The sequence below is a fragment of the Gossypium hirsutum genome, chromosome A09 (assembly GCF_007990345.1).
Source record: "Gossypium hirsutum isolate 1008001.06 chromosome A09, Gossypium_hirsutum_v2.1, whole genome shotgun sequence".
NCBI lineage: Eukaryota > Viridiplantae > Streptophyta > Magnoliopsida > Malvales > Malvaceae > Gossypium > Gossypium hirsutum.
The window spans coordinates 64,219,194-64,243,715 of record NC_053432.1 but is presented as its reverse complement, the minus strand read 5'-3'; the positions used below and the strand labels follow the sequence as shown (position 1 = coordinate 64,243,715).

At 34.9% G+C, this 24,522-nt stretch overlaps 2 protein-coding genes and 1 long non-coding RNA gene across 3 annotated transcripts; 2 read left to right on the top strand and 1 right to left on the bottom strand.

Annotated features, from left to right (window-relative positions):
- Nucleotides 1–6,720: 6,720 nt before the first annotated feature.
- LOC107890032 (uncharacterized) lies at nucleotides 6,721–10,509 on the bottom strand. The gene is made up of 4 exons (XR_005901101.1): nucleotides 10,302–10,509; nucleotides 7,952–8,081; nucleotides 7,346–7,788; nucleotides 6,721–7,245 (listed from the first exon to the last, which is right to left on the bottom strand). It is a non-coding gene; the product is annotated as an uncharacterized lncRNA (long non-coding RNA).
- A 187-nt stretch (nucleotides 10,510–10,696) lies between these two features.
- Nucleotides 10,697–12,740, top strand: LOC107889047 (acetylornithine aminotransferase, mitochondrial). The gene is made up of 3 exons (XM_016813344.2): nucleotides 10,697–11,271; nucleotides 11,456–11,890; nucleotides 12,075–12,740. The coding sequence occupies exons 1-3, from the start codon at nucleotides 10,882–10,884 to the stop codon at nucleotides 12,606–12,608; spliced, it is 1,359 nt and encodes a 452-aa protein (XP_016668833.1). The 5' UTR covers nucleotides 10,697–10,881; the 3' UTR covers nucleotides 12,609–12,740.
- An 8,945-nt stretch (nucleotides 12,741–21,685) lies between these two features.
- On the top strand, nucleotides 21,686–22,757 carry LOC107890272 (ethylene-responsive transcription factor ERF084). The gene has a single exon (XM_016814749.2). It carries the CDS (start codon nucleotides 21,695–21,697, stop codon nucleotides 22,562–22,564), a length of 870 nt encoding a protein of 289 aa, XP_016670238.1. The 5' UTR covers nucleotides 21,686–21,694; the 3' UTR covers nucleotides 22,565–22,757.
- Nucleotides 22,758–24,522: the final 1,765 nt, after the last annotated feature.

Below are 24,522 nucleotides of genomic sequence, written 5' to 3'. Positions count from 1 at the left end.
ATAATTTCTAGCTTCATATTCTATCATAAAACATCAAAATAAACACTTTTCACCTATGGGTATTTTTCCAAATATAAACCCTAGGTTAAATTATTGCTAGAATAAGCTAAATTAAGCTACCGGGATCTCAAAAACGTAAAGAACATTAAAAACGGGGCTTGGGATCACTTACTATGGAGCTTGGAAGCTTGAAAACCCTAACTATGGCTTCCCCCCTTGCTGATTTCGTTCATATGAAGAAGATGATGATTTTTGCCATCTTTTTCCCTTTTAATTCATTTTAATTACTAGATTACCAAATTGCCCCTAACTTAAAAATTTTCTATTTCACTTATCTCATGTCCATTTTTGTCTACCAAGTTACCAATGGTATAATTACCATATAAGGACCTCCAATTTAAAGTTTCATAACAATTGGACACCTCTAACATGTAGAACTCAACTTTTGCACTTTTTACAATTTAGTCCTTTTGACTAAATTGAGTGCCCAAACGTCGAAATTTTCGAACAAAATTTTCAAAAAATCATTTTGTGAAATTGTAGACCATAAAAATATAAGAAAAATAAAATTTTTCTCATCGGATTTGTGGTTCCGAAACCACTGTTCCGATAACCTCAAATTTGGGCCATTACAATTATTACTAGAGATGTCCAATGGTTGGTTTGAGCCGAGGCAAGGTTTCAAAAAAATTCAAGCTCAAATTCATTTTCAAGCCAATTTAGCCAGCCCAAAAAGCTCGTTTTATTATACAAAAAATAATAAAATAGTAAAAAAATTAGGAAATATTTTATATTTTTTATAATAAATTTAAAATGAATTCGAACCGGACCGGCCAGAAGAAAAATATCCTTACCTAAGCTCGACTCAAGTCAAGCCGGACGGGCTAGCCAACTCTTGAACAGGTCTAATAAACAACCCTTAAAACTAATTAAGAAACATATTGATCAAGTAAGTTGATAAAAAGCAACCGGTGGTAGAGCTGAGAAATTGAGAAACCATAATAAGTAACAACTCCATCTTTTAATCGGAGTATGAGCAAGTCCGAAACTAACTATAATGACATCCATAATGCAGCAATTACGTAATGAAACTAACTGGTATGAGTTTTGTGCTGCTGGGCCATACTTGTTGGGAAGAAACTGAACAATCGAAACAAAGCGAAAGCACAATCGGTGTTCTTTCTCTCCTTATAACTCCTGTCAAAAATTATGGCAAGCACAATAGCACAAGATATGTTCTCTAGCAACCTTAATCAACCACAAATCAACTAATGTAACCACAACAAAAATAAATAGAGACACCGGTATTTTTACGTGGAAAACCCCTCTAAATCAAGGGTAAAAACCACGGGACTTTAGAGTCCGATAAAGAGCTCTACTATCATCAAATGTTCGACTACAAGATCACAATATCAAGCCTACAACAAGCATTCAACTCCGTCAAGGCTAACAATATGTAATCTTTAGCAAAAGAGAGAAAAATGAGAGAACATCACCAAAAACGTAGCTGCTGAAAAATGGGTATTTCCGACACTACAAGACTCGGATGAAAAATCCGACCGTACAAAGTCAAGAAAACCTTATCGCCTAGCTGCTGTCCAAAAATCAGCTCAATCGAACCACGGATGAACCTTCGATCGAAGAGTTGATCACTGCTGCACCAAACTTGAAAAACTGAAATTTTCTTCTCTCTTTCTCTCTGTTTTAATTTGAGATTTTTTTTGTTTTAGCTCTGCAAAAATTTTTGCCCACATCACCCGTTAAAAGCCCCCCAAAAATGGCTTTTGATAAAACCAAAAAGAGACAATAAAATGTGGCAGAAATTATGGGTTTCCCACATAGTGGGACCCACATCTAACAAATCTCCCCCTCCAACTATGTGGGGAATGCCTCCATACCGGAGGTCAAACAACATGCTTCAAACTTTTCTCTTGGTAAAGCCTTCGTCAACATATCAGCACCATTATCATTAGTGTGTATCTTCTCAAGCTCTAACAGCTTAGCTTCAAGAACATCTCGTATCCAATGGTACCTCACATCAATATGCTTAGATCTAGCATGAAAAGTTGAGTTCTTACCAAGATGAATAGCACTCTGGCTATCACAGTACAGGACATACTTCTCCTGAGTAAAACCAAGCTCATGCACAAACTTCTTCATCCAAAGCATCTCCTTACACGCTTCGGTTGCTGCAATGAACTCTGATTCGGTGGTGGACAATGCAACACAGTTTTGCAGTCTCGATTGCCATGCCACAGCTCCCCCTGCATAAGTGATTAAGTAACCTGAAGTAGATCTCCTCGAGTCAATGTCTCCGGCCATGTCTGAATCTGTATACCCAACAAGAACAGGTTTCTCATTGCCGAAACAAAGTTTCATGTTGGAAGTGCCACGAAGATATCTCATAATCCACTTCACTGCATTCCAATGCTCTCTGCCTGGATTAGAAAGAAACCGACTAACTGTACCAACGGCATAAGCCAAGTCTGGTCTCGTGCAAACCATTGCGTACATCAAACTACCCACGGCTGAAGAGTAAGGAATTTTTTGCATCTCTTCCTTCTCCTTTTCTGTGGAAGGACTATGCTTAACACTCAATCTAAAGTGCATAGCAAAGGGAGTATTCACCGCTTTAGCTTTGTCCATACTAAACCTTTGAAGTACTTTCTCAATGTACCTCTCTTGTGATAACCATAATTTCTTGGCCTTTCTATCACGTGTCAGTCTTATGCTAAGAATTTGCTTTGCTGGCCCCAAATCCTTCATTGCAAAGGATTTACTCAACTCTTGTTTCAACTTCTCAATTCTAGAAGCATTCTGACCAACAATAAGCATATCATCAACATAGAGCAAAAGAATAATAAAATCATCACCAGAGAATCTCTTAACAAACACACAATGATCAGAAGTAGTCTTCTTGTAGCCTTGCTTCCCCATAACAGACTCAAACTTCTTGTACCATTGCCTTGGAGCTTGCTTCAAACCATACAAGCTCTTCTTCAATCTGCACACATAGTCCTCTTTCCCTTGTGCAACAAAACCCTCTGGCTGCTCCATGTAAAGCTCTTCTTCCAAGTCACCATGAAGAAAAGCAGTTTTCACATCCATTTGTTCAACCTCTAGGTCATAACAAGCTACCAAACTCAGTATAGTTCTGATAAAGGACATCTTCACAACCGGAGAAAATATTTCTTCAAAATCAACCCCTTTTTTTTGAGTATAACCCTTGACGACCAATCTAGCTTTGTATTGTGGAGATGAAGACTTCTCTTCTTGCTTTAACCTGTAAACCCACCGATTATTCAAAGCTCTTTTGCCCTTAGGCAGTTTCACCAATTCAAAAGTATGGTTCTCATGCAAGGATTGAAGTTCGTCTTTCATCGCTTCAACCCACTGATATTTGCATTCACTCTCCATAGCCTCTTCATAACATTCAGGTTCTCCCCCGTCAGTCAAAAGAACATATTCATCAGGAGAATACCTGACAGAAGATCGTCGATCTCTGGAAGACCTTCGAAGTGGAACTGCTGGTGGAGCTATAGGTGCTTGTTGTTGATCATTCACAACATCATCCATGGGAGTATCAAATTCACCTATAGTCTGATGGTCACCACTAACATCACCATGCACATCATCCTGGATAGGATCTGGTGAAGAGTCTAGGGGAACCAGATTCACATCGATCAAGTCACCACTACCTTGTGAATCCACTTTCTCCGTCTTATCAATGTCATTAATGGTCTGATCCTCAATGAAGACAACATCTCTGCTTCTCACGAGTTTCTTCTGAACTGGATCATAGAGTCTATAACCAAACTCACCGTCTAGACCATAACCAATAAAAATGCATTGTCGAGCCTTGGCATCCAACTTGGATCTTTCATCCTTTGGAACATGAACAAATGCTTTACAACCGAACACACGTAGGTGATCATATGACACGTCTTTACCAAACCAAACTCTATCTGGCACATCACCTTTCAAAGGAACACTAGGAGACAGATTTATCACATGTGTCACTGTATTCAAAGCTTCAGCCCAAAACGATCTTGGTAACTTTGCATCTGACAACAAACATCTAACTCTCTCAATCAATGTTCGGTCCATTCTTTCAGCTAACCCATTTAATTGTGGAGTCTTTGGTGGTGTTCTCTGATGTCTGATTCCCTGTCGCAGACAATACTCATGAAACGACCCTGTGTACTCGCCACCATTATCTGTACGAATGCACTTCAACTTCTTCCCAGTTTCCCTTTCAACTGATGCTTGAAACTATTTAAACACCTCAAAGACTTGATTTTTAGACTTCAAAGTGTAAACCCATAGCTTTCTTGAACAATCATCAATGAAAGTCACAAAGTAAAGTGCACCACCATGTGATCTTACTTTTTTCGGACCACAAACATCTGAATGGACCAACTCTAGCAACTCTGATTTCCTATGAGGAGGATGGCTTCTAAATGAAACTCTTCTCTGCTTTCCTGCTAGACAATGAGCACAATTCTTCAGTGTAGCATTCTTTAAACCCGAAAGTTGATTCTTCTTCGCTAAACAGCTAAGCCCCTTCTCACTCATGTGACTGAGTCGTTTATGCCACAACTCAGTTGAGCTGTCATTCAGTGTCACATTCACCATCTCTCGAGAAGTCAAAGCTTGCATCAAGTACAAATTTGAGCTCTTCCTTCCTCGAGCCACAACTAAGGAGCCTTTAGTCAGCTTCCACTGCCCTTCACTGAAGGTGTTACAAAATCCCTCATCATCAAGCTTTCCTGCAGAAATCAAATTCAAACGGACATCCGGTGCATGTCTGACATCCTTGAGAGTTAACTTTGTTCCATTGTTACTCACCAAGCTAACATCTCCCATACCAATAACCGAAACCAAACCATCATTACCCATCTTCAATACCCCAAAATCACCAGGAGTATAAGATGTGAAGAATTCCTTCCTCAACGTGACATGAAGTGATGCACCAGTATCAATCACCCAACTAGTCTCGTCGCATGCTAGGTTGACCAAATTATCATCACAAATAACTAACAGATCTTCACGAGTAACAGTAGCAACACGCTCGAATTTTTCATTGTCATTCCGATCGTGTTTATCACCACCACCTTTGTTCTCTTTCTTCCACTTGAAGCAATATTTCTTGATATGACCTTTCTTACCACAATGATGACACTCAAGATTCTTGTATCTCGATCTTGACTTGCTTCGGCTTTTATCTCTACCCTTTCCATCTTTGTCTCTGTTTCTCCCCCTGTTCTCGATAACCAACACCTCGGACTGTGATGTAGAACCCTGAAATCTTCTTCTAACCTCTTCATTCAACACACCACTCTTAGCCAAATCCAAAGTAATAATACCCTGTGGGGCAGAATTAATGAGTGAGACTCGAAAGGTCTCCCAAGAGTCTGGTAGAGTAGCAAGCAACCAAAGTCCTAAAATCTCGTCATCAAATTTGACACCCATACCAAGCAACTGATTCATCACACTCTGAAATTCACTAACATGGTCAGCTATAGACATTCCTTCTTTATATTTCAGCGCCATCATTTTCTTCAGCAAAAACAACTTGTTATTGCCCGACCTCGAAGCATACAAGCTTTCAAGCTTCTCCCACAATGTTCGAGCATGTGTCTCCTGATCAATGTGGTTGTAAAAATTTTCTTCAACAAATTGCCGAATAAAGCCACACACTTGTTGATGCTCAAATTCCCATTCTTCATCACTTTTCGAATCGGGTTTTTGAGTAGTAAAGACCGGAAGATGCAAAGCCTTCACAAACAACAAGTCCTTCATTTTATTCCGCCAAAGTTGATAATTTGTGCCATTCAACATAATCATCTTGCTCGTATTAATTTCCATAATTATCTGACACAATAACCAAGCTCTGGTACCAGTTTGTTGGGAAGAAACCGAACAACCGAAACAAAGCGAAAGCACAACCGGTGTTCTTTCTCTCCTTATAACTCCTGTCAAAAATTATGGCAAGCACAATAGCACAAGATATGTTCTCTAGCAACCTTAATCAACCACAAATCAACTAATGCAACCACAACAAAAATAAATAGAGACACCGGTATTTTTACGTGGAAAACCCCTCTAATCAAGGGTAAAAACCACGGGACTTTAGAGTCCGATAAAGAGCTCTACTATCATCAAATGTTCGACTACAAGATCACAATATCAAGCCTACAACAAGCATTCAACTCCGACAAGGCTAACAATATGTAATCTTTAGCAAAAGAGAGAAAAATGAGAGAACATCACCAAAAACGTAGCTGCTGAAAAATGGGTATTTCCGACGCTACGAGACTCGGATGAAAAATCCGACCGTACAAAGCCAAGAACACCTTATCGCCTAGCTGCTGTCCAAAAATCAGCTCAATCGAACCACGGATGAACCTTCAATTGAAGAGTTGATCACTGCTGCACCAAACTTGAAAAACTAAAATTTTCTTCTCTCTTTCTCTCTATTTTAATTTGAGATTTTTTTTGTTTTAGCTCTGCAAAAATTTCTGCCCACATCACCTGTTAAAAGCCCCCCAAAAATGGCTTTTGACAAAACCAAAAAGAGATAATAAAATGTGGCAGAAATTATGAGTTTCCCACATAGTGGGACCCACACCTAACAATACTTAAAACTATGGCATTTTTTTATCTGTTGATATAGTTTCAAAATAGCAACCCAACATAAAGTTCCATACCAATTGAGAATGAAAGAAACTTAAGAAAATTTCCAGTGAAACAATATATATACATATATATGATTGCTGCAATCCTGAATAATTGACAAAACTACACTGCAAGTAAAATAGAGGGCAATCCTAAATATTCATTTTCGAAAGCATTAAACCTTTACACCTCAACTACAAACCATGTCCTAATAAATCTACCCATGTCTAAATATGTTTTCACTTTTGCTTTTGCTTCTTGCTAGCCTTTATCCCCGACTCGGAAGGTTTCCTGCGACAAATAAACATGAACTTGGATGGACTTAGTTTGCACACCCATTTCAGCTTGTTGTCCGTTTTCGATCAGGAATTCATAAATGCAGGTGTCACGCTCCAGATTGACTTTGTTTCGAATCAACACACTTCACAACCCCTTTATGCATGTTCGTTGGTCCTTCCATTCCACAACCTTCCCAATGCTTTTCCGGTTGTATGGGTCAACAAATGTAATTTTCTCCCCGTCTTCTAAACTCACTCCAAAATCTTTGGCTATACCAGTTGGAATATACTGAAATCGTGAAGCCATAAGTTAGTAGAAAATATTTAGACCATTCTTAGCTAATCATGCAAACATATGTTACCCAAAACTGAAATTTGTAGAAACATACCAGTTCGTTCGTCCTCTGTGAAGACTTTGTGGTCTTCACCACAAAATAAGGATTCAAATGTTGAACATAATCTTCTGGATGGATCTCCTCATCCTCAACCTCCGTAGAGTCAGCTCCTTCATCATTAGCATCGTCACTATCATCATCTTCTGATTCTGATTCCGATTCCGATTCTTCTTCTTCTTCTTCCGACACCACACATGGTATGCTCTTCTCACAAGCATCAAACCCTTCACATCGAACACACAACCACCGACATAATTGAAAATTAAAAAATTCTCATTCACTACAGAGTTTTCATCGATGAATCTTCTCCAGCCCTTAAGAAAATACATCTTATTATCACATTTGACCAAGTCCACTTGCCAACACTGACCATTACAATTTCTAAGGGTGGCTGTTGCAGGCGTCAATGGACAGACTATAGCAGTAGCTGGGAAGAACTACAGTTACAAAAAAAAGAAGCTACATGTCAGTACATCCCTACCACTCTTGTTCAGCTCCTATGCTTTCTACACGTACAACATTACCACTACGATGTAAGAAAGCATTGTAACAGAGCAAGCAACCGCAAACACATCAAACTACAAAATTGGAAAGAATTACCACGGAGTGAATGCTGTGTGTGGCGAGGTAAACCTTGCAGAAGTTCTCAGCTTCAAAGTTGAACATCTTTTTTATCATTTAAATCCCAACGATAAAATTCTCATCAATTAAGTACATTGACCGACTATTTCTGTCATTGAGCAGCCAGTAAAAATAAAAATAAAAATAAAAAATTTGTAAAACGTTATAAAAATAGAAATATAAATTCAAAAATAAAAAAACTACAGGTGTAGAATGAAACTAGACATGTGGATGTCTAGATCTATTATGAATATAAATTTATAAAAAAAATTATATTTTTTAGCAACAAGTTTTAACAAATGCCTGCACATTGTTGCATGCTCACAGAACAAAAATAAAGTGGCACAAGAGAGTTTGAGCTGTATCATTGGAATGAAGAGGTAGTTGTGACTGGTGTTGTCCGCCGGACTGAGATCAGTGCGAAGCAATGTAAAGGATTCAGGGTATGAGCATACATCTTGACCCACACCTTGCTATTCTACTGATTCTCAACCTCATCTCACCCAAAATTTTCAGATCAAAAGAAGTTGAAAGTTTAGGTTTTGTTGGCTGCTGTATTTTCTTTGGTTCAACAAGACATAGGGGGAAGTTAAAAGTAGTAGACGGAAGCTGTTCGGTTGCTCCTCTAGGGCTTGCCTTTTCATTTCTGTTTTGCCTTTAGACTTTTTTTTTCTTTAAAGCATTTAACCTGTCACTTAGCTTTATCATGTTAATATTTTAGGTTAATAACCTGTTAATCGCAATAAAAAAGTGATTAAAGTCTAGGTTAGTTGGGTTGATACCTACGTATTATATTATTTAATATGAAAAAAATTATATGAAACTATAATTTCATGTCATCTTATCACTTTTCGAAAGAATGACAAATCAGATTTTTCCTCCTAATATTTAGCTTTTTCTCCTGAAAAAATTCAAATCAAGCTAAAAATACTAAAAATTAAGAGTAAAAATCTGATTTGTCATATAATCCCTTCTCAATTTAATACATTTCTATTATATAACTTAGGTCTATTAATTCACGTAAAAACACATTTGAATTATATATATTTTTAATTGGTATATTTGAATTATATATATATATATAACTTAGGGTCCATTTATTCATATAACTTATACTAACATTGAAAAAAAGTATCAACTTCTTTTTTCTATAAAATAAGAATCGAATTAGGAATATTTTGAATTATATATATTTTTATTTGTGATTTATTCCAAAATTATTGTTATATTGTATAAAAAAAAGATTACATTGGTTAAATTTAATTTTAGTTATATTATACTAATTTTTTTAAGTTTATAAATACAATTATAGTGATATAAAACTAAAAAATCTTAAGGGTAAGATAGTAAATTCATAATCAAACAATTAAGGGTAAGATAATTAAACAATTTAAATTTTTATACCAACTACTAAACTTAAAGTCTCAAGGAAAAAAAAATCAAAAATGTAATACAATTTATCCATATTCAAAGCTTAGGTTCAAATTTTGGTTGGGCTGTTCTTTTATAGTGTGTTTTGGTATAATTTAATTTAATTGATGGTATTGTTGTTGCGATAAATTTTAGTGTGCCTAAATCTATGTTATTCTCTAATTTAAAATTCGATTCAATTTTAAAAAATTAAAAAGAAAATAAAAATTTTAAGTTGTTTAAATTATTCAGTTTTTTAAGTCTAATTCAAATAAATAATTTGAGTTTCTTGAGTTGAACTTTATAATTTGAATAACTTAAACGATTGATTGGTGTAAATATCTCTTTTGTCTCTATTAATTTTGAAAATAAGTAAATTAATTTCTCTCATCAAAAATTATAAAAAAAATTTAAATTATTTTTAATTTTTAAAATATTTATAAAAATTTCAAAATTTAAATTTTTAAAAATTTTAAAAATTCCAAAAAAATTCTACAAAATATAAGAAAAAAAAGTTTAACAATTTTACAAACATTGACAAGGAATCAAATGGTGCATGTTGTTACATTGAATATGCAGGAAGTTTATTCCAAATAAGAAGAACAAAAAGGCATTGAAGTATATGAAGGCGGTGAGAAAGAGTAAGAAGAGCATAAACACGGCAAAGACAGACGCATTTAAGCTCCAAGGTGAAGGGGATAGCTATGCCGTGAAAAAATGCGGCAGCAGCTACAAGGACCGTAACTTTTTCTAATCTTTCTGAAGCTTGGGTAGAAATTAATATGATAAACAAAGCCATTAAAAAAGGTTTGAAAGTAAAAGTAGGATGAGTTGGGTTGATGATCATCGATTTGGGCGTATTGCAATTGGAGAGAGACGGTAACGGGATATGAAAAACAAAATGACAGAATGCGCTTACCCATTGCAGATGCTGCTGCAAGTTTCCGTTGGGAGGGAGTTGGTGGCAGCGATTGTTGTTGGGGAAGCGGCAGTGGTGCAATTCAAGGTCGGGTGGTGATGGTGGTGGCTGTGACGAGTGTAGTACCAATAATTGAAACAAAAAATGCCTTCAAATTTTTTAGGAAGTCCATGCTTGAGTGGTGGTGAAGGAGAAGTTGAAATTGGATAAAAGACAAAAGTTTATGTTATAAAAAGAAATGAAAAATTCAACATTGAATCCGACTTTGAAATTACAATTTTGCTTTTCAAGGTCAAAAACCCTTTCTTTTTCAATTAACGGTTGGGATTTAATTGTTTTAGATCTAAAGGCTTTAACAGCATTGTACCCCAATTATAAACCCTACGCTACCCACCTTTCTATCTCCAAATCCAAATTTGCTTTTTTCCTTCTGTAAATCAATTCATTGATTAGCAATCATTCAACATTTCTCTCTCAAACCCCATTCTTTTACGTTCTTAAATTCATTGTTCCTGCTTCTGTATAAACCCAAAGAAAAAGTTCAAAGCTTTTACCGGAAAAGAATAAAAAAGCTAAAAAAATGGGTTCTCTTCAGCTTTTTCACAGCTTTTCGCATTCAGTTTCTCCGGCGACCAATCTCCACCGCCCGTTAAACAAAGGGAGAGTGAATGCATCTCTAAACATGGACGTGGAAGCACCGAATCCATTGAAATTGAAGTCGAATGGAAGCAATGAAGTGATAGAGGAAGAAGCGAAGTTTATTGTTGGATCGTATGCAAGATCTCCGGTGGTGCTTTCCAGTGGGAAGGGCTGTAAATTGTATGATCCGGAAGGGCGAGAGTTTCTTGATTGTGCAGCTGGGATTGCTGTGAATGCGCTTGGTCATGGGGATCCCGATTGGGTCAGGGCTGTTACAGAACAAGCCAATATTCTTACTCATGTTAGTAATGCCTACTATACCATTCCTCAGGTGAAGTTTTGCTTACCCGATTCTTGTTTTTTGTTGATATAGAATGGGTTAATGTTTATTTAGAAATCATTGATTACCCTTCATAAGTAAGGCAAGACCAGAATTTGCATGTTCATTTTATGAGGAATTAGAACTGTTAAAAGTGATTATACAATTACATATAAGTTTTTATGTGATGTTGTAGGTGGAGCTTGCAAAACGTCTTGTGAGTAATTCCTTCGCTGATAGAGTATTTTTCACCAACTCTGGAACGGAAGCAAATGAAGCTGCTATTAAGTTTTCCAGGAAGTTCCAAAGATTTATACATCCTGATAATAAGCAGCCTGCAACAGAATTTATCACCTTTACGAATAGCTTCCATGGTAGGACGATGGGAGCCCTTGCTTTGACGAGTAAAGAGCACTACCGTTCACCATTTGAGCCTGTTATGCCCGGAGTTACTTTCTTGGAGTATGGCAACATACATGCTGCAATAGATCTTATTAGGAATGGGATGATTGCTGCTGTATTTGTAGAACCAGTTCAGGGTGAAGGTGGAATATACAGTGCAACAAAAGAGTTTTTGCAAGCTCTGCGTTCGGCTTGCGATGATGCTGGATCCCTCTTAGTCTTTGATGAGGTACACAGCTTTATATGTGCTATATAGGTGATTGGTTGTAGTAGTTAGTTGAAATGGGGTATAGAGTTATGATCGTTCAAATATGTGAAATGGACTTGAAAATTTGAGTATACGCATATTAGGTGCATATCCATAGGATTCTAGCATTTGTTATAATTGTTACAATTACTTTTTATATTCCTAGGTTCAATGCGGATTGGGTCGAACTGGTTATCTCTGGGCACACGAAGCGTACGGCGTATTCCCGGATATGATGACACTTGCGAAGCCACTTGCAGGAGGACTTCCAATAGGTGCGACTTTGGTAACTGAAAGAGTTGCTTCTGCCATAGCCCATGGGGACCATGGAAGTACTTTTGCAGGTTCACCTCTTGTTTGCAGTGCTGCAATTTCTGTTTTCAATAAAATTGCAAACCCCAGTTTCTTGTCCAGCGTCTCGAAGAAAGGTGATTACATGAAAGAATTGTTGAACCAGAAGCTCGGAGGGAATCCCCACGTGAAAGAAATACGAGGATGGGGTCTTATGATTGGGATAGAGTTGGATGTGTCTGCTTCGCCCCTTGTAGATGCGTGCCGAAATTCTGGACTTATTGTATTGACTGCAGGGAAAGGAAATGTGGTGAGACTGGTGCCACCATTGATCATCTCAGAGGAAGAATTGAAACATGCAGCTGAGATTCTTCATGAATGTTTACCAGCACTTGATAACAGTAACTGAGTTTAAGACAGTTGGGTAACATTTGGTGTTTCAAATGAAACATTTAGTATGTTTAAACCAGGTGTTGTAAACTTTGCAGCTTTATGTTAACTGATAAAACAATCAAAATAAGTACGTCATTTTGTACTTTAATTGCAAAGCTCACTCTCAGTAAAATCGAGCCCGGTTTGGTAGCGGCCCATGAAAACATCTCCCGGGAGGAAGAGGAACATCCACAGATTTTGTTAGTTCTATTCATAGCATTATTTTAACATATTATTTTTCATACTCTTTTCATGATGGTAAATTTTGTGATTTTGTTAATTTTATTTATGGTAATTGGATTAAAAAAAGTGTGGCTCCACTTATCCGAGTTCGAAAGGTTCCAAGGTTAGATGCAGAACATGAAGCACTGAATAGGCTAATGAAAAATTTGTGTAACTAAGAAGAAATGGATCGAACGCAGATGATATAGGTAGACATGTAATTTCGTATAGATGTCTTGGCCAAGGTCGACGAACATGTTGGAGTATGTCCAAAGATATACCATTTATCTTATTCTATTAATATAAAGACAATCTCATTATTATGTTTAGTCTTCATTTCTAACGGATAAATAATAAAGTCCCTAGGATAAGATGATTATCTTTAAATTGTCTTTGTTGGAGTATTATTGTAGGTTATGGAAATAATAGTACATTAAGACTAATATAGGGTTAATTGATGACAAATTGTTCGCATGGATATTGGTACATGTTAGATAAATAGTGTATTGAATTGACTTATCACGAAAACTTTCATGGTGATAATAGTGTATGTGATTCTTAGGCTTTAGATCGCCATAGTTTCTAATATTAGGAGTTGTGTATTTTGACGTAGTCAAACGTTTTTCGTACTTTGATGTACTATAAATGCTATTGTGGTAGCAAGATATCGCTCTCATTACAATGCTAAGGTCTTGGGCCCTTAATAAAGTGAGACTAAAAATGCATAATGGTGCTCAAATGAGATGATATAAGGTTTCAGACCCATTTGTATACCTAAGTCTACTCATGGGGCCAGGAAATAAAAGTTTGGACTATACAAATGTGCTTGTTAACTTGTATTCAATCTAGATATCACATACAAAATGATATACTACATTGTAAAACTATTGTGAAAAGGCATTGTCGAACCATATTATTCGTGCAACTTAGGTAGCAGTAATACATTGCTAGGCGCAACTCACTATTTGTAACATTAAAAGTGTTTTAATATTACTTCCAACATTGTAGGATCCTACAAGACCGCACATTATGGTCAGATCAATTGGAACCTGCAAAAAAAGTGAGATTATAGTTGAATATATACTTGGGAACTTGCCGCATATGTTAAATTAATTATACTAAAATGTTCATATAATTTAATTTAAAAAATATATATTCGACATGATAAATCCAAATTGGACACATTTATACATATTTGACATATACTTACAACTTACTATTCAAATACCACATATAGACTTACTTATTTAGAACTTGACATACAGAGGTGTAATAGTTACTCGAAAATGGGATAATCACTCATTAACTAAGAACCATAGCTTCCAGCTTAACAAGGAAGAGATATAATTAGACTTGAGAAAAAGAATCAAAAAGTACTCTTGAAGGAAGAAGAAGAATCTTTCTCAGAACCTTTCTCACACATATAAATATGACCCATCCTACTTTGTGGAACTTAACAAGTGTAACATATTTCAGAATTTGCCTTCTTAATAGTTTACAGTTTCCGAGAGAAACGTAAATGAGTACCCTGCATTTACAAATATCATACTAATCTATTCAGTTGATTTCTAACCAGGTTACTTTACAACCTAACTAGCACAGTATTTCAGACAAACAAGACGTACTTTACCTTTGGCGATAACTCATACCATACTTATCCCTTTTTCATTTAATATAATATTTTCCTTTGAATTGCAGGATATCCTAAAATAAAATTTTCACTTACTTATATGGCAATTACTATATGCCCACACATATACGTCAAATAAGCAATTAGGCGGATTATACTTCACCAGACAGAAAATGCAACAATCATCAACAAAAGGTAGATGACTGATTGGGGTGCACCTTTAAATATTGATGCCTTTAATGGAATTGTCAATTTTGGCTTTAGAAAGGTAGAGGAAAAAGATGTTTTGGCATAGTACAAATAGTACCGGGTAAGTGGGTTTCCTTGTTTGAGTCCTTTATATGGTTTGAATTATTTAAAGAATGAGTCGTTGACTACAATTTGGTAAAAGACTGTGATGATACATTAAAGGATTAATTAATCCATCTTAGGCTAAAAACCATGATCTTCAATATGTAAGAAAGAAAAACCCAACTAATTTTGTCAAAAGCTTCACTTATATCAATTTTAAGAGTCGTGAAAGATCGCTTACCTTTGGTTTTCCTTTCCTTTTTAGTGTGTAAAATTTCACTACCTAGAATAAAATTGTTGGAGATAACTCGACCATCAACAAAAGCATTTTGGAACTAAGAAATTAGATTTGGCAGGACACTTTTCGACCGATTGACGAACATTTTCAAGATTATTTTATAAACATCATTACATAGACTAATTGGCCTATAGTCAGCAAAGGAAGTTTAGGACTCACTTTTGGGGATGAGAATGATAATTGTCTTTTTAAGGCTTTTTAAAAGAAAGTTAGATTCCAAGAAAAAAAAAGATGGATTAAGTAGTGAGTGGGCCTACCACGTTGTTGGGATCTAGTGCCCTTAGTGTAATATTTTTATCTATGTATACTTGTATTTTTTGAACAATTTGATTTAATTACATTAATATTCTTTATATATTGTCCTTGATGGTTTTTGCATGCAAAGTATGAAAGAAATATTGGGTCACTGATTAACTAACGTTTAACTAATATTAAGTGGTATTACCTAGTTGGATCATAATACAAAAAGATAATGTGTATTAATAGATAATCAAAACATGTCATTAATCTTATCAGAATGAGCAAATCAATTGAAAGATTAATATGTCATTTATCGAATCCCATTGGGGAGATACCTTATCTTGAGAATTTGAACGGATGACTCTTTGTAAATAGAGACAGAGATGTGATTTATTGGACTGATAATACATTAGACATGACCCAAGTAGAATAAGTCCTAACTCCATTTATGGATTTGTTTACTTGTGACCTTAATATTGTAGCAGCCTTTAATTCTTAGTGAATGATGGACTATGCATGTGTGACATGTATACTTTGATGCAAATGAAAAATTAGGTTCAAATAGATAATGAACTGAAATCTGGTACGTTGGCCATACGACTTCTACAGTATATAGCGTCATTCACAATAATGGAATTCATAGCCCAACTAATGGGTAAATGGTATCCTCTCATCGACATTACATGATAGATGAAAAGTAAACGTAGTCATGGGTCATTTGTCTTTATGATAAATGATTTGTTTACTATTTGATAGTAATTGACTTTTCATAAAGGAAGATGTAATAGTTACTGTGAGATAAAATAAGATTATATTGGGAGAACATATTTATTTTAAAGAGATTAAGAATATTCTATGAAGGTAACACACTTATAATAAGGTTATTAGACGAGCACTTATTAAGTAGTTTTCGTAATGGTATATAACAAGGGAGAGTTCAATCACGATACTTTAGTTGAATGACTTTATGATTAAATAAGTTTATAATTAATATGTGAAAAGCTGTAACTTAATTATAAATTATTTGAGCCTAATTATATATGTCCAATCAATCCACCACTAGCTCAAGATTATCAAAAATAAATTGCAAGTAGAACCAATGAATATAAATGAATGAAAACAATAAAGTAAGAGAAATAGATTGCATGTATCACAGTCCGTAGTGAATGCGTTTTCTCGTTAAGTACAAGAAATGACTAAGAAATTAATTTAAGGTTCTTCCGATTATAATTTAATTAATTATAATTAAATAATTGAAGTTCGAAAATGAAATTAAATTAATTAGTCATTATGAATTTATTGAATAAGAAAATTAAATATATTTTCTCATAGATTCTATTACAGTAAAATTGTTATGACTTCAAATAATTAGAATTGGATTGAGAAATTTATTTAATCGAGAAATTAATTTAGCTAATTTAATTAATTAAATTAGTTGATTAAAATAATAATAATTGAGTAATAGAAAATAAATATTGAGTTGGACAAATTATAAGTTTTGAGCAAAAGTTTAGAAAGCACATATAATTAGATTCAATACATGAGAGGATTGATTATGCCTTGTGAAAACACAAGGGGTGGCAACCCTATTAAAAATGGAGGGGTGTGTCGCCCCTAACTCCTCTAGTTCTAGAGTAATTCATATATTGTTATTCTACTAGAAAATGGTATTAATTTATTTAAAATGAATAAATTCTATTTTCAAAGAATTACAATTATTACCATTTTATAGAGGTAACTTATTTTCCTATTGAAAGTAAGTAAATTGTTTTTGTTCTGAAATTTAATTCCTGTTGTTCGAATCCACACTCAACGCAATTTGAGATTTTAGAATAGCGAAGAAGGTTATTCAATAGAAAGCTAGGATCGACTTGAATCTATCTCACACAAAGCACAAGCATTATTCTAATTAAAATTTATTATTATAAATATTATAAAAAGACTCTATTTTAAAAAAAATTAAACTTTCACTATACTTAAAATAATTTTTTTTCAAATCGATTTTTCCAAACATATGTTACATAATTGTTAGAAAAGCTTGAGTTTGCCATCATTATTGGGGGCTTTGAGGGGTCCTATTTGGAAGGCAACTTCTTTGACTTCGAATTCAGTGAGAGGGAGGTTAAGTGTGTTGTCGAAAACCATTTTTTAAGATTGACTTTTGTATAGAAAAAACGAAAATGGGAGCCGCTACCAATCCCTTTTTTTTATGAGGTGTGATCGGGGCACCTCGTAAAAATCGTTTTAATAAGGGATTTAATTTATTAAGGCAACGTTTTTTTTAGGTCTATAAACTTCGAGAAATGAGTTCGGGAGTCGATTACACACGAGGAAGGGTTAGCACCCTCGCAACGCCCAAAATTGATGCTAGTTGATTAATTAATGTCTTAATGTCGAAAATTGAAAACTTGAAAAGAGTTTGAAATACGATCCCTCTTTGTACTAATATTTTGTTTACTTAAAAAAATCTTAAATAAATCGAAAAATATGTTAAAGACTCTCTCATCTCGAGGCAATAAAATGTCACATCCCGCAAGTTAGGACATGACACTCCGAAATTTTGAGAATGAATTTGTTTTTTTTATTTGAAATCTTATGTATTTTAATTCTAGAAGGATATTCGATTATTTAGGTTCAACGAGAAAAATCAAAACCTTGTAAGTTAGGGTACGACTTCTCAAATCTCTAAATACGAAACATTTGCCTTATTTTGAAATTTTTTGAATAATAACAAGTGTAGTATTTAACTGAAATGTAATTTTTTTGTTTAAAACGATGATATGCGAATAAAATTGTTGCGCTAGTAAATAACAATAATATGAATACACTAATGAAAGCAAATCACGATAATCATATGGTATATCTACTTTAATGCTAATATGAACAATAAAAAAAAACTAATAAAAATAATAACAACAACAATAATAATAAGCAGTAACAAAACGTGCAAATAAAGAAATAAAGAATAATATGAATTTTAAATACGAAAAGAGTAAAAAAGGAAAAAGAAAAAAGAATATATATATACACGAACAAATACATAAATAAATAGATAAAATAATATACAAATAAAATTTATAAAGGGTTGATTTTAAACAACCAAGGATGAAATTGTAGTTTAGACAAAATTGCAGGTATAAAACATAATAAAAGAAAATTAATTGAATAATAAAACAATACAAAGGATCACTTCAAAATGCGCAAAAAATATGAGGGATTAATTGGGAAAATATCCCAAAACCTCTGCCATTTCCCTTGATAAGTTGAGGGGCCGAAATGAAATAGAAATAAAATCACAAGGTAAAAATTAAAAGGAAAAAAATAGAAATAGGACTTTATTTTTAAAATGATTAAAAATAGAGGGACCAAATAAGCAAATAACCCCATCCCTATCAAAACACGAGGGTCCTTTAAGCGGGTCGGCGTGATTCTGGTCATCGGGTCGCCTGAAACGGTGCTGTTTCAAGAATCTCTCTCTTAAAATGGCCTAGGGACCAAAGTGAAACAAAAACAAAATTATGCGGCAAAATTAAAAAGAGAAAAAAATAAAAAAAGGACTAAATTGCAGCGCGTCGCAAAAGAGGAAGGACCACACGTGCAAATAACCCATGCTCTAGAAAACACAGGGATCCTAGCCTTGCGGATCGGGTTATCAGGTTGGAGGCCAAAACAACGCCGTTTTGGCATCTGTGCATTAGCCCAAAACGACACCGTTTTGTAAGGCCTATTTAAGTAAAAAAATTCAAAATTTTCATTTTACTCCTCTTTCAGAAAAAAAAACAAAAAAAAAGCTCTCTCAACCTCTCTCAACCCTCAGAGCTCCGGCCATGGTCCCGGTCGTTGGACCGTTGGCTACCGGCGACGGCGCCGCAATCCATGGTTGCCTGAAAATAAAAATTTTCCTTTTTTAAGCCCTTCGCCTTCTCGAGCCTAGATCTGAGGGTAAAATGCTCAAATAACCCACCAAAATTCGAAAAAGAGAGAAGAAAAGAAGAAAATAAATCAAGAGACCTAAAACGACAGGTAAAGTTTCGATTTTTAGTTGTTGTTTTTTTATTTTTAGTTCAAAAATAAAAATAAATGCTACCTCTTTTTTCTTTTGAAATTTGATGCCTTTTTTTGTATTTTCGTCTGTGAAAAACATCACAATTCGGATCTGGCTTTTTATAGCCGTTTATACACTATTTCTTTTATTATTTCGGCTGTTTGTTGGCCACTGTTTCTATGTGCTTTTTCATCATTTTTGCAAGCGCATGGAGGGTCAACGGAGGTGGGACTTTGCCATTTCGGTGCAAGACGGTTAAGGGTGCCAGGTCTCGGGCGGTGGGCATGCTGCGGAGGCACGTGGTGGCAGCAGATGGGTGCGGCGCACATGGGGTATTAGGGTTAAAGTTTTTTTTCTGAAAAAACTTAATGTTGTGGGTTACTGGGCCTTAAATTTTTTGGGTTTGTAATTTTATTTGGATTTGTAATTTGAGTAGATTGTTTAATTATTTTATTTTTATCTGGTTTCATTGGTTTTGGACCCAGGCAAATTAGTCCTATTACATGTGTATCAATCCAGTTAAAATTAATCTATAAATCACTGCATATGTTTTGGGTCTACCTACATTTCCTTCAAAGTGCTCCACAAATGCGCTCTTAATGGAAGAGGGATCATCCACCCAAACGTTGCTCTTGTTTCGAACACCCAAGCTTTTGTTCCATGCTCTTTTTCTTTTGGTGGTGTCATGAAAAAACTCGGTGTTCCTTTCTCCCATGGTGTTCCAATTGAGCCTCGATTTTTTAAGCCAATACATCTGTTCTTATACCTCTACCAATCGAAGTTCTACTCTTATGACTCTTTCATTGTTTTTGGCTTCTGTCAAAGTAATGTTTTATTGTACCTCCAATTCATTGTTCCATTTTTAAGTGAAGAAACACTAGCGAGGAAGCTGGAGATAGTTGAAAAATAAAATGATTAGGGGACTAATTTTTAATATTTTAACTTTTATTAAAAATATATGAATACAAATTTTGTTGGGATAACATTTTTTTACATTTAAACTCGACAACTAAATTCACTTAAGTATTTATATATATTTTTTGTTCACTTCAACTCTCAACTTAAAAATATAAAAGTTTGATGATGTAAAAAATTATAAATTATAAATTATAAATTTTTAAAGTGATAATATGGTACAATTTTAGAGCATCACATATAATATTTTTTAATCAGACAATTGGTTGAATAGGTTAGGCCACCAGTTCCCGATTCAACCAATTTGATTGATTTGACGGCAAAGCCAACAATAATTAATTAATTAATTAATTAAAATTTTATAAAAGCTAAAACGTAATTTTGATATCGCTTTTTTTTTACCAATTTCAAGTAGTCTCAGAGCCATTCGATTCAATCCATTTGTTCGAACAGTTATATCAATCAATTATTGGTTCATCCGATCTGATCCTATCCTAATAATATTGGTCACATAATCAAATCTTGATAGAGTCTAAGTTCAAAGACTAAAATGGATCTAGTTTTTAAGTTTAAGAACCAAAGTGAACAAATAAAATATAGGTACTAAAGTAGATCTAGGTGCCTGAGCGATTAAAAATTATTATCCCAATTTCATTACAGTAAAAGTTTATTGAAAAACTAAAGAAAATAAATATATTAGCTTATTTTATTCATTGGTTCTTCGATTCCAATAGATTTTACCATATGCAAAATCCGAAAGGGGTGGAGAAAGATTAAAAGTGAGGAATGGTGTGATTGACAGGATCAGGACCTTTCATGTGTCAACTTACGCCATATGATTCAACCCCTACCATCATCATCATCAAGATCCTACTGGTTCTTCATCTGTATTCACACGGTTACTCCCCTGCACCTCTTCAACATCCAACTCCATTCTCAGATATAACCGAGAAATCAAATATTAATTATGTACACAAACATCATCATCAACATATCTATCTATCTTTAGTCAAAAGTGTCAAACAATCTAATCCATTGATACTAACCTGACGTCACTCAATCCAACGGCTATTAACCATTATGCACCCTCGAGATCACGCACTATTAATACCTATTTTACTCTATCACTTCAAACCCAAGCCCCAGATAGAGTTAATTACGAGTTTCCTAATCCATTTTCACCTTATTCACAATCCTGTCCCTCTTCTGGTTATTTATTAGAAAGGGTAAAGTAGGTAATATACCATTTGGGATATCCCCGCCATTAGTACTGGCAATGTAAATATTACGGTGTCATCAAAATCGACAGGAATATCTTCAAATTATAAATAAAATCTTTTTTTTTGTTTTAATTTACTATTTTCTCTATAAATCTGGATTCAATACTAGACTATAGCATACTCGTACATTTTATCAGACTCTATGAATGAGTTTCTCGTCCTTCGTCTTCTTTCCCCTTCGGTTCAGCTCTTAACAATGCAAAGTCCGGCCACTGATAGTACTTTAAAAGCTTCTGAAACAACTGAGAAGCCATGCCTTTATAACCTTATTGCTTGTTCTTCTCATTCTTCAACGATAGCTTCCACCCAGTTTTACAGGCGAAGCTATCCACCCATTTACACTGAATTCTCCGATTCCGGAAATGGAATCGGAACTTACCTGGAAACACAGCCTGTTATTGATGGGATAGCTGCTGTGGTTGGCCAACACGTCCTCTTCGGTACTAAAACCAACCCCACCACCTCAAACAGCCAAGGCGACGGTGATAGAGCGAGCGCGGTAGAGACGTCGAGTTTCGTTTCGGCGTCGCATCGCTTCGGTTCTAACAAGAGAAATGTCAATGCCGCTGCTGCTTCGATGCAAAAAAGCTATAGAGGTGTGAGAAAGAGGCCATGGGGGAGGTGGTCAGCGGAAATACGCGACCGTATCGGGCGGTGTAGGCACTGGTTAGGCACGTTCGACACGGCCGAGGAGGCTGCACGTGCGTATGACACGGCGGCGAGGCGGTTGAGAGGGTCAAAAGCGAAGACCAACTTCGAAATTCCATCTGCCTTACCCCTTCCTTCACGCTGTAGTACATCATCTTCATCCACGGAAGCAAAGAAGAAGGTGAAAAGAAAAGGTAATAAAACCCAGAGGAAATGCGCGGTGGTTACCTCCGTGGCTCATTTGTTCAGTTCCGGCGGAAATGAAGGGAAAGGGAGCGAAGAGTTGGAGTTGAAGTTGGGTATGGGGCTTAATAACAAACCTTCTATGCCGTCAAATGATGTTGGTTCAGTGAATCATTACTAGTTTGCTTGCTGCATGGGAAGTTGAACTTTTTGTGTTTTGCATGTATATGCACTGAATCAAAGAAAAAAGGGCTTTCGTTGCCTGTAAAAACTCCATGTACATAGAAAGGAACTGACAGTATTGTAGTAAACTAATGCTTTCTGCATGTTTGAATGCTTTACTTTAGTTATTGGGCTTGTCAGCAATGGTGTTGAGGCAGATACTGTTATGGTTGGTTGGATTTGTGTTTTTCTGAGTTTTATTAACCTAATATTGAAATTATATCATGTTTGCCTGTGACTAGGTGTAGTTAATTATGGTTTCTTTTGCTAATTGCAATCGACCTTACAAGTGTAATGGTAATGGTCGCTTTTTCACTTTTGGAATCAGTGGCAAACAAAAAGAGGGAAACAAAATCCAGAACACTGCTATTCCTTTTCACTGACGTATACTTTCTCAACCTGATTTCATGCAGCTACACTACGGAAACCTAGTTTCAACAACCCAAGGCTCAAAGAAATCATCTTCATTGTGTAAAAGAAATAGGGTTTAGGGGATTGAGAAGTCGCCCTGGAAAGCCGCGAGGGAAGTCAGAGTTTACGTAAGTAAATTGGTGGATTGATTTGGATTCGGATTCAGCCTTTATTAATTATTACTACTGACTTGGCGACTGATTGCGAGACCCATAAGATATGCAGTGTATGAGAGTACAGTACGCTACTGTCGTTGAATGAGTGAAGTGATCATCAAGACGAAACTATAAAATTAAATTAAATTAGATTATTATACATAAATTATCATGTGCTGAAATATCCCTAAATCTTTATAAATTTAAATTTTAAAGTCGATAGTATCAGAAAGATTTTATTTGAATATCGATTTTAAATAAAATTACATTCAAATTGTTAAACAGACTAAAACAAATTCTTTTGTACAGTACTCACAGCTAGATAATTCCAGGGTTGGGACTTGGTACCACCAATTTATTGTTAATTCAGATTGACTAGGCAATAATTATAATTTTAATAATAAAAATAATAATTTTATTTGAATTAAATTGTAATAAATATTAACATAAAAGTGTCGAAGGGATTGATTTTTCGAAACTAGTATCTATTGAGGAGTCGGCCAAATCCCCAACAATGATAGATATTATTCTTATAATTAGAATTTCTCTATCTCTTCTATCTAGATTCTAAAGTGTTTACGTAGAGGAAGCATGTCAATTAATGAAGATACTACTTACAAAGCTCACGAGAAAGATGTCAATATAGTGTGTAGTATTATGCAAATCACTTACATGTAAGGAACTTGAATTACCAACCTAAGGGATACTTGCAAGTATGTGACCTATATTTCTCGGATTAGTGGGTTGAGTTTCCGCATACCCAGGTGATTTACATAATTAATATTACGTACTATGATATGATACTTCTCTTGTGAGCCTTTAAAGTTATATTTCTACTAACTGAAGTGTTTCCCTTTCATAGATCCTTCAAGACTTTTTTGGTAAAGGAAGCAAAACTTCAACACGAAGACAATTGCCTCAACACGAAGACAATTGCCTATCAACATGGACTATTCAATAGACAACACTATTAATACTTTTTCAAAAGACAGTTTGCCACCTCAATAAAAATGTTTTTAATATTTTATAATTTTTAAATGATGAAATAATTAAAATTTTAATGTATTCTCTTTAAGCCGGGAGGCAGACTTAATGACAAATAGCTTAATATTGAAGTTCCAGCTGAGTCATACTTCTCTTGAATATTACACTATGTTATATTTCAAAGCTTTTGAAACACAATTTCTCGAATCAAGTTTTATTCGACTACAATAATAATGCTGCATTCGCCTCAAATTTTGATTTTATTACATTAAATTATTTTAAAAAAATTAATTAATATTTAAATTTTTATAAATAAATTAAAATAATAATCCATATCCGAATTTAAAATATCACACCTGAGGTGTGG

Bases quoted from the DNA above. Each gene is read 5' to 3' on its own strand.
- LOC107889047 (XM_016813344.2), top strand. From the start codon at position 10,882: ATGGGTTCTCTTCAGCTTTTTCACAGCTTTTCGCATTCAGTTTCTCCG. The intron at 11,272-11,455 runs GTGAAGTTTTGC...GTGATGTTGTAG, and splicing joins CCTACTATACCATTCCTCAG to GTGGAGCTTGCAAAACGTCT. The intron at 11,891-12,074 runs GTACACAGCTTT...TTATATTCCTAG, and splicing joins CCCTCTTAGTCTTTGATGAG to GTTCAATGCGGATTGGGTCG.
- LOC107890272 (XM_016814749.2), top strand. From the start codon at position 21,695: ATGAATGAGTTTCTCGTCCTTCGTCTTCTTTCCCCTTCGGTTCAGCTC.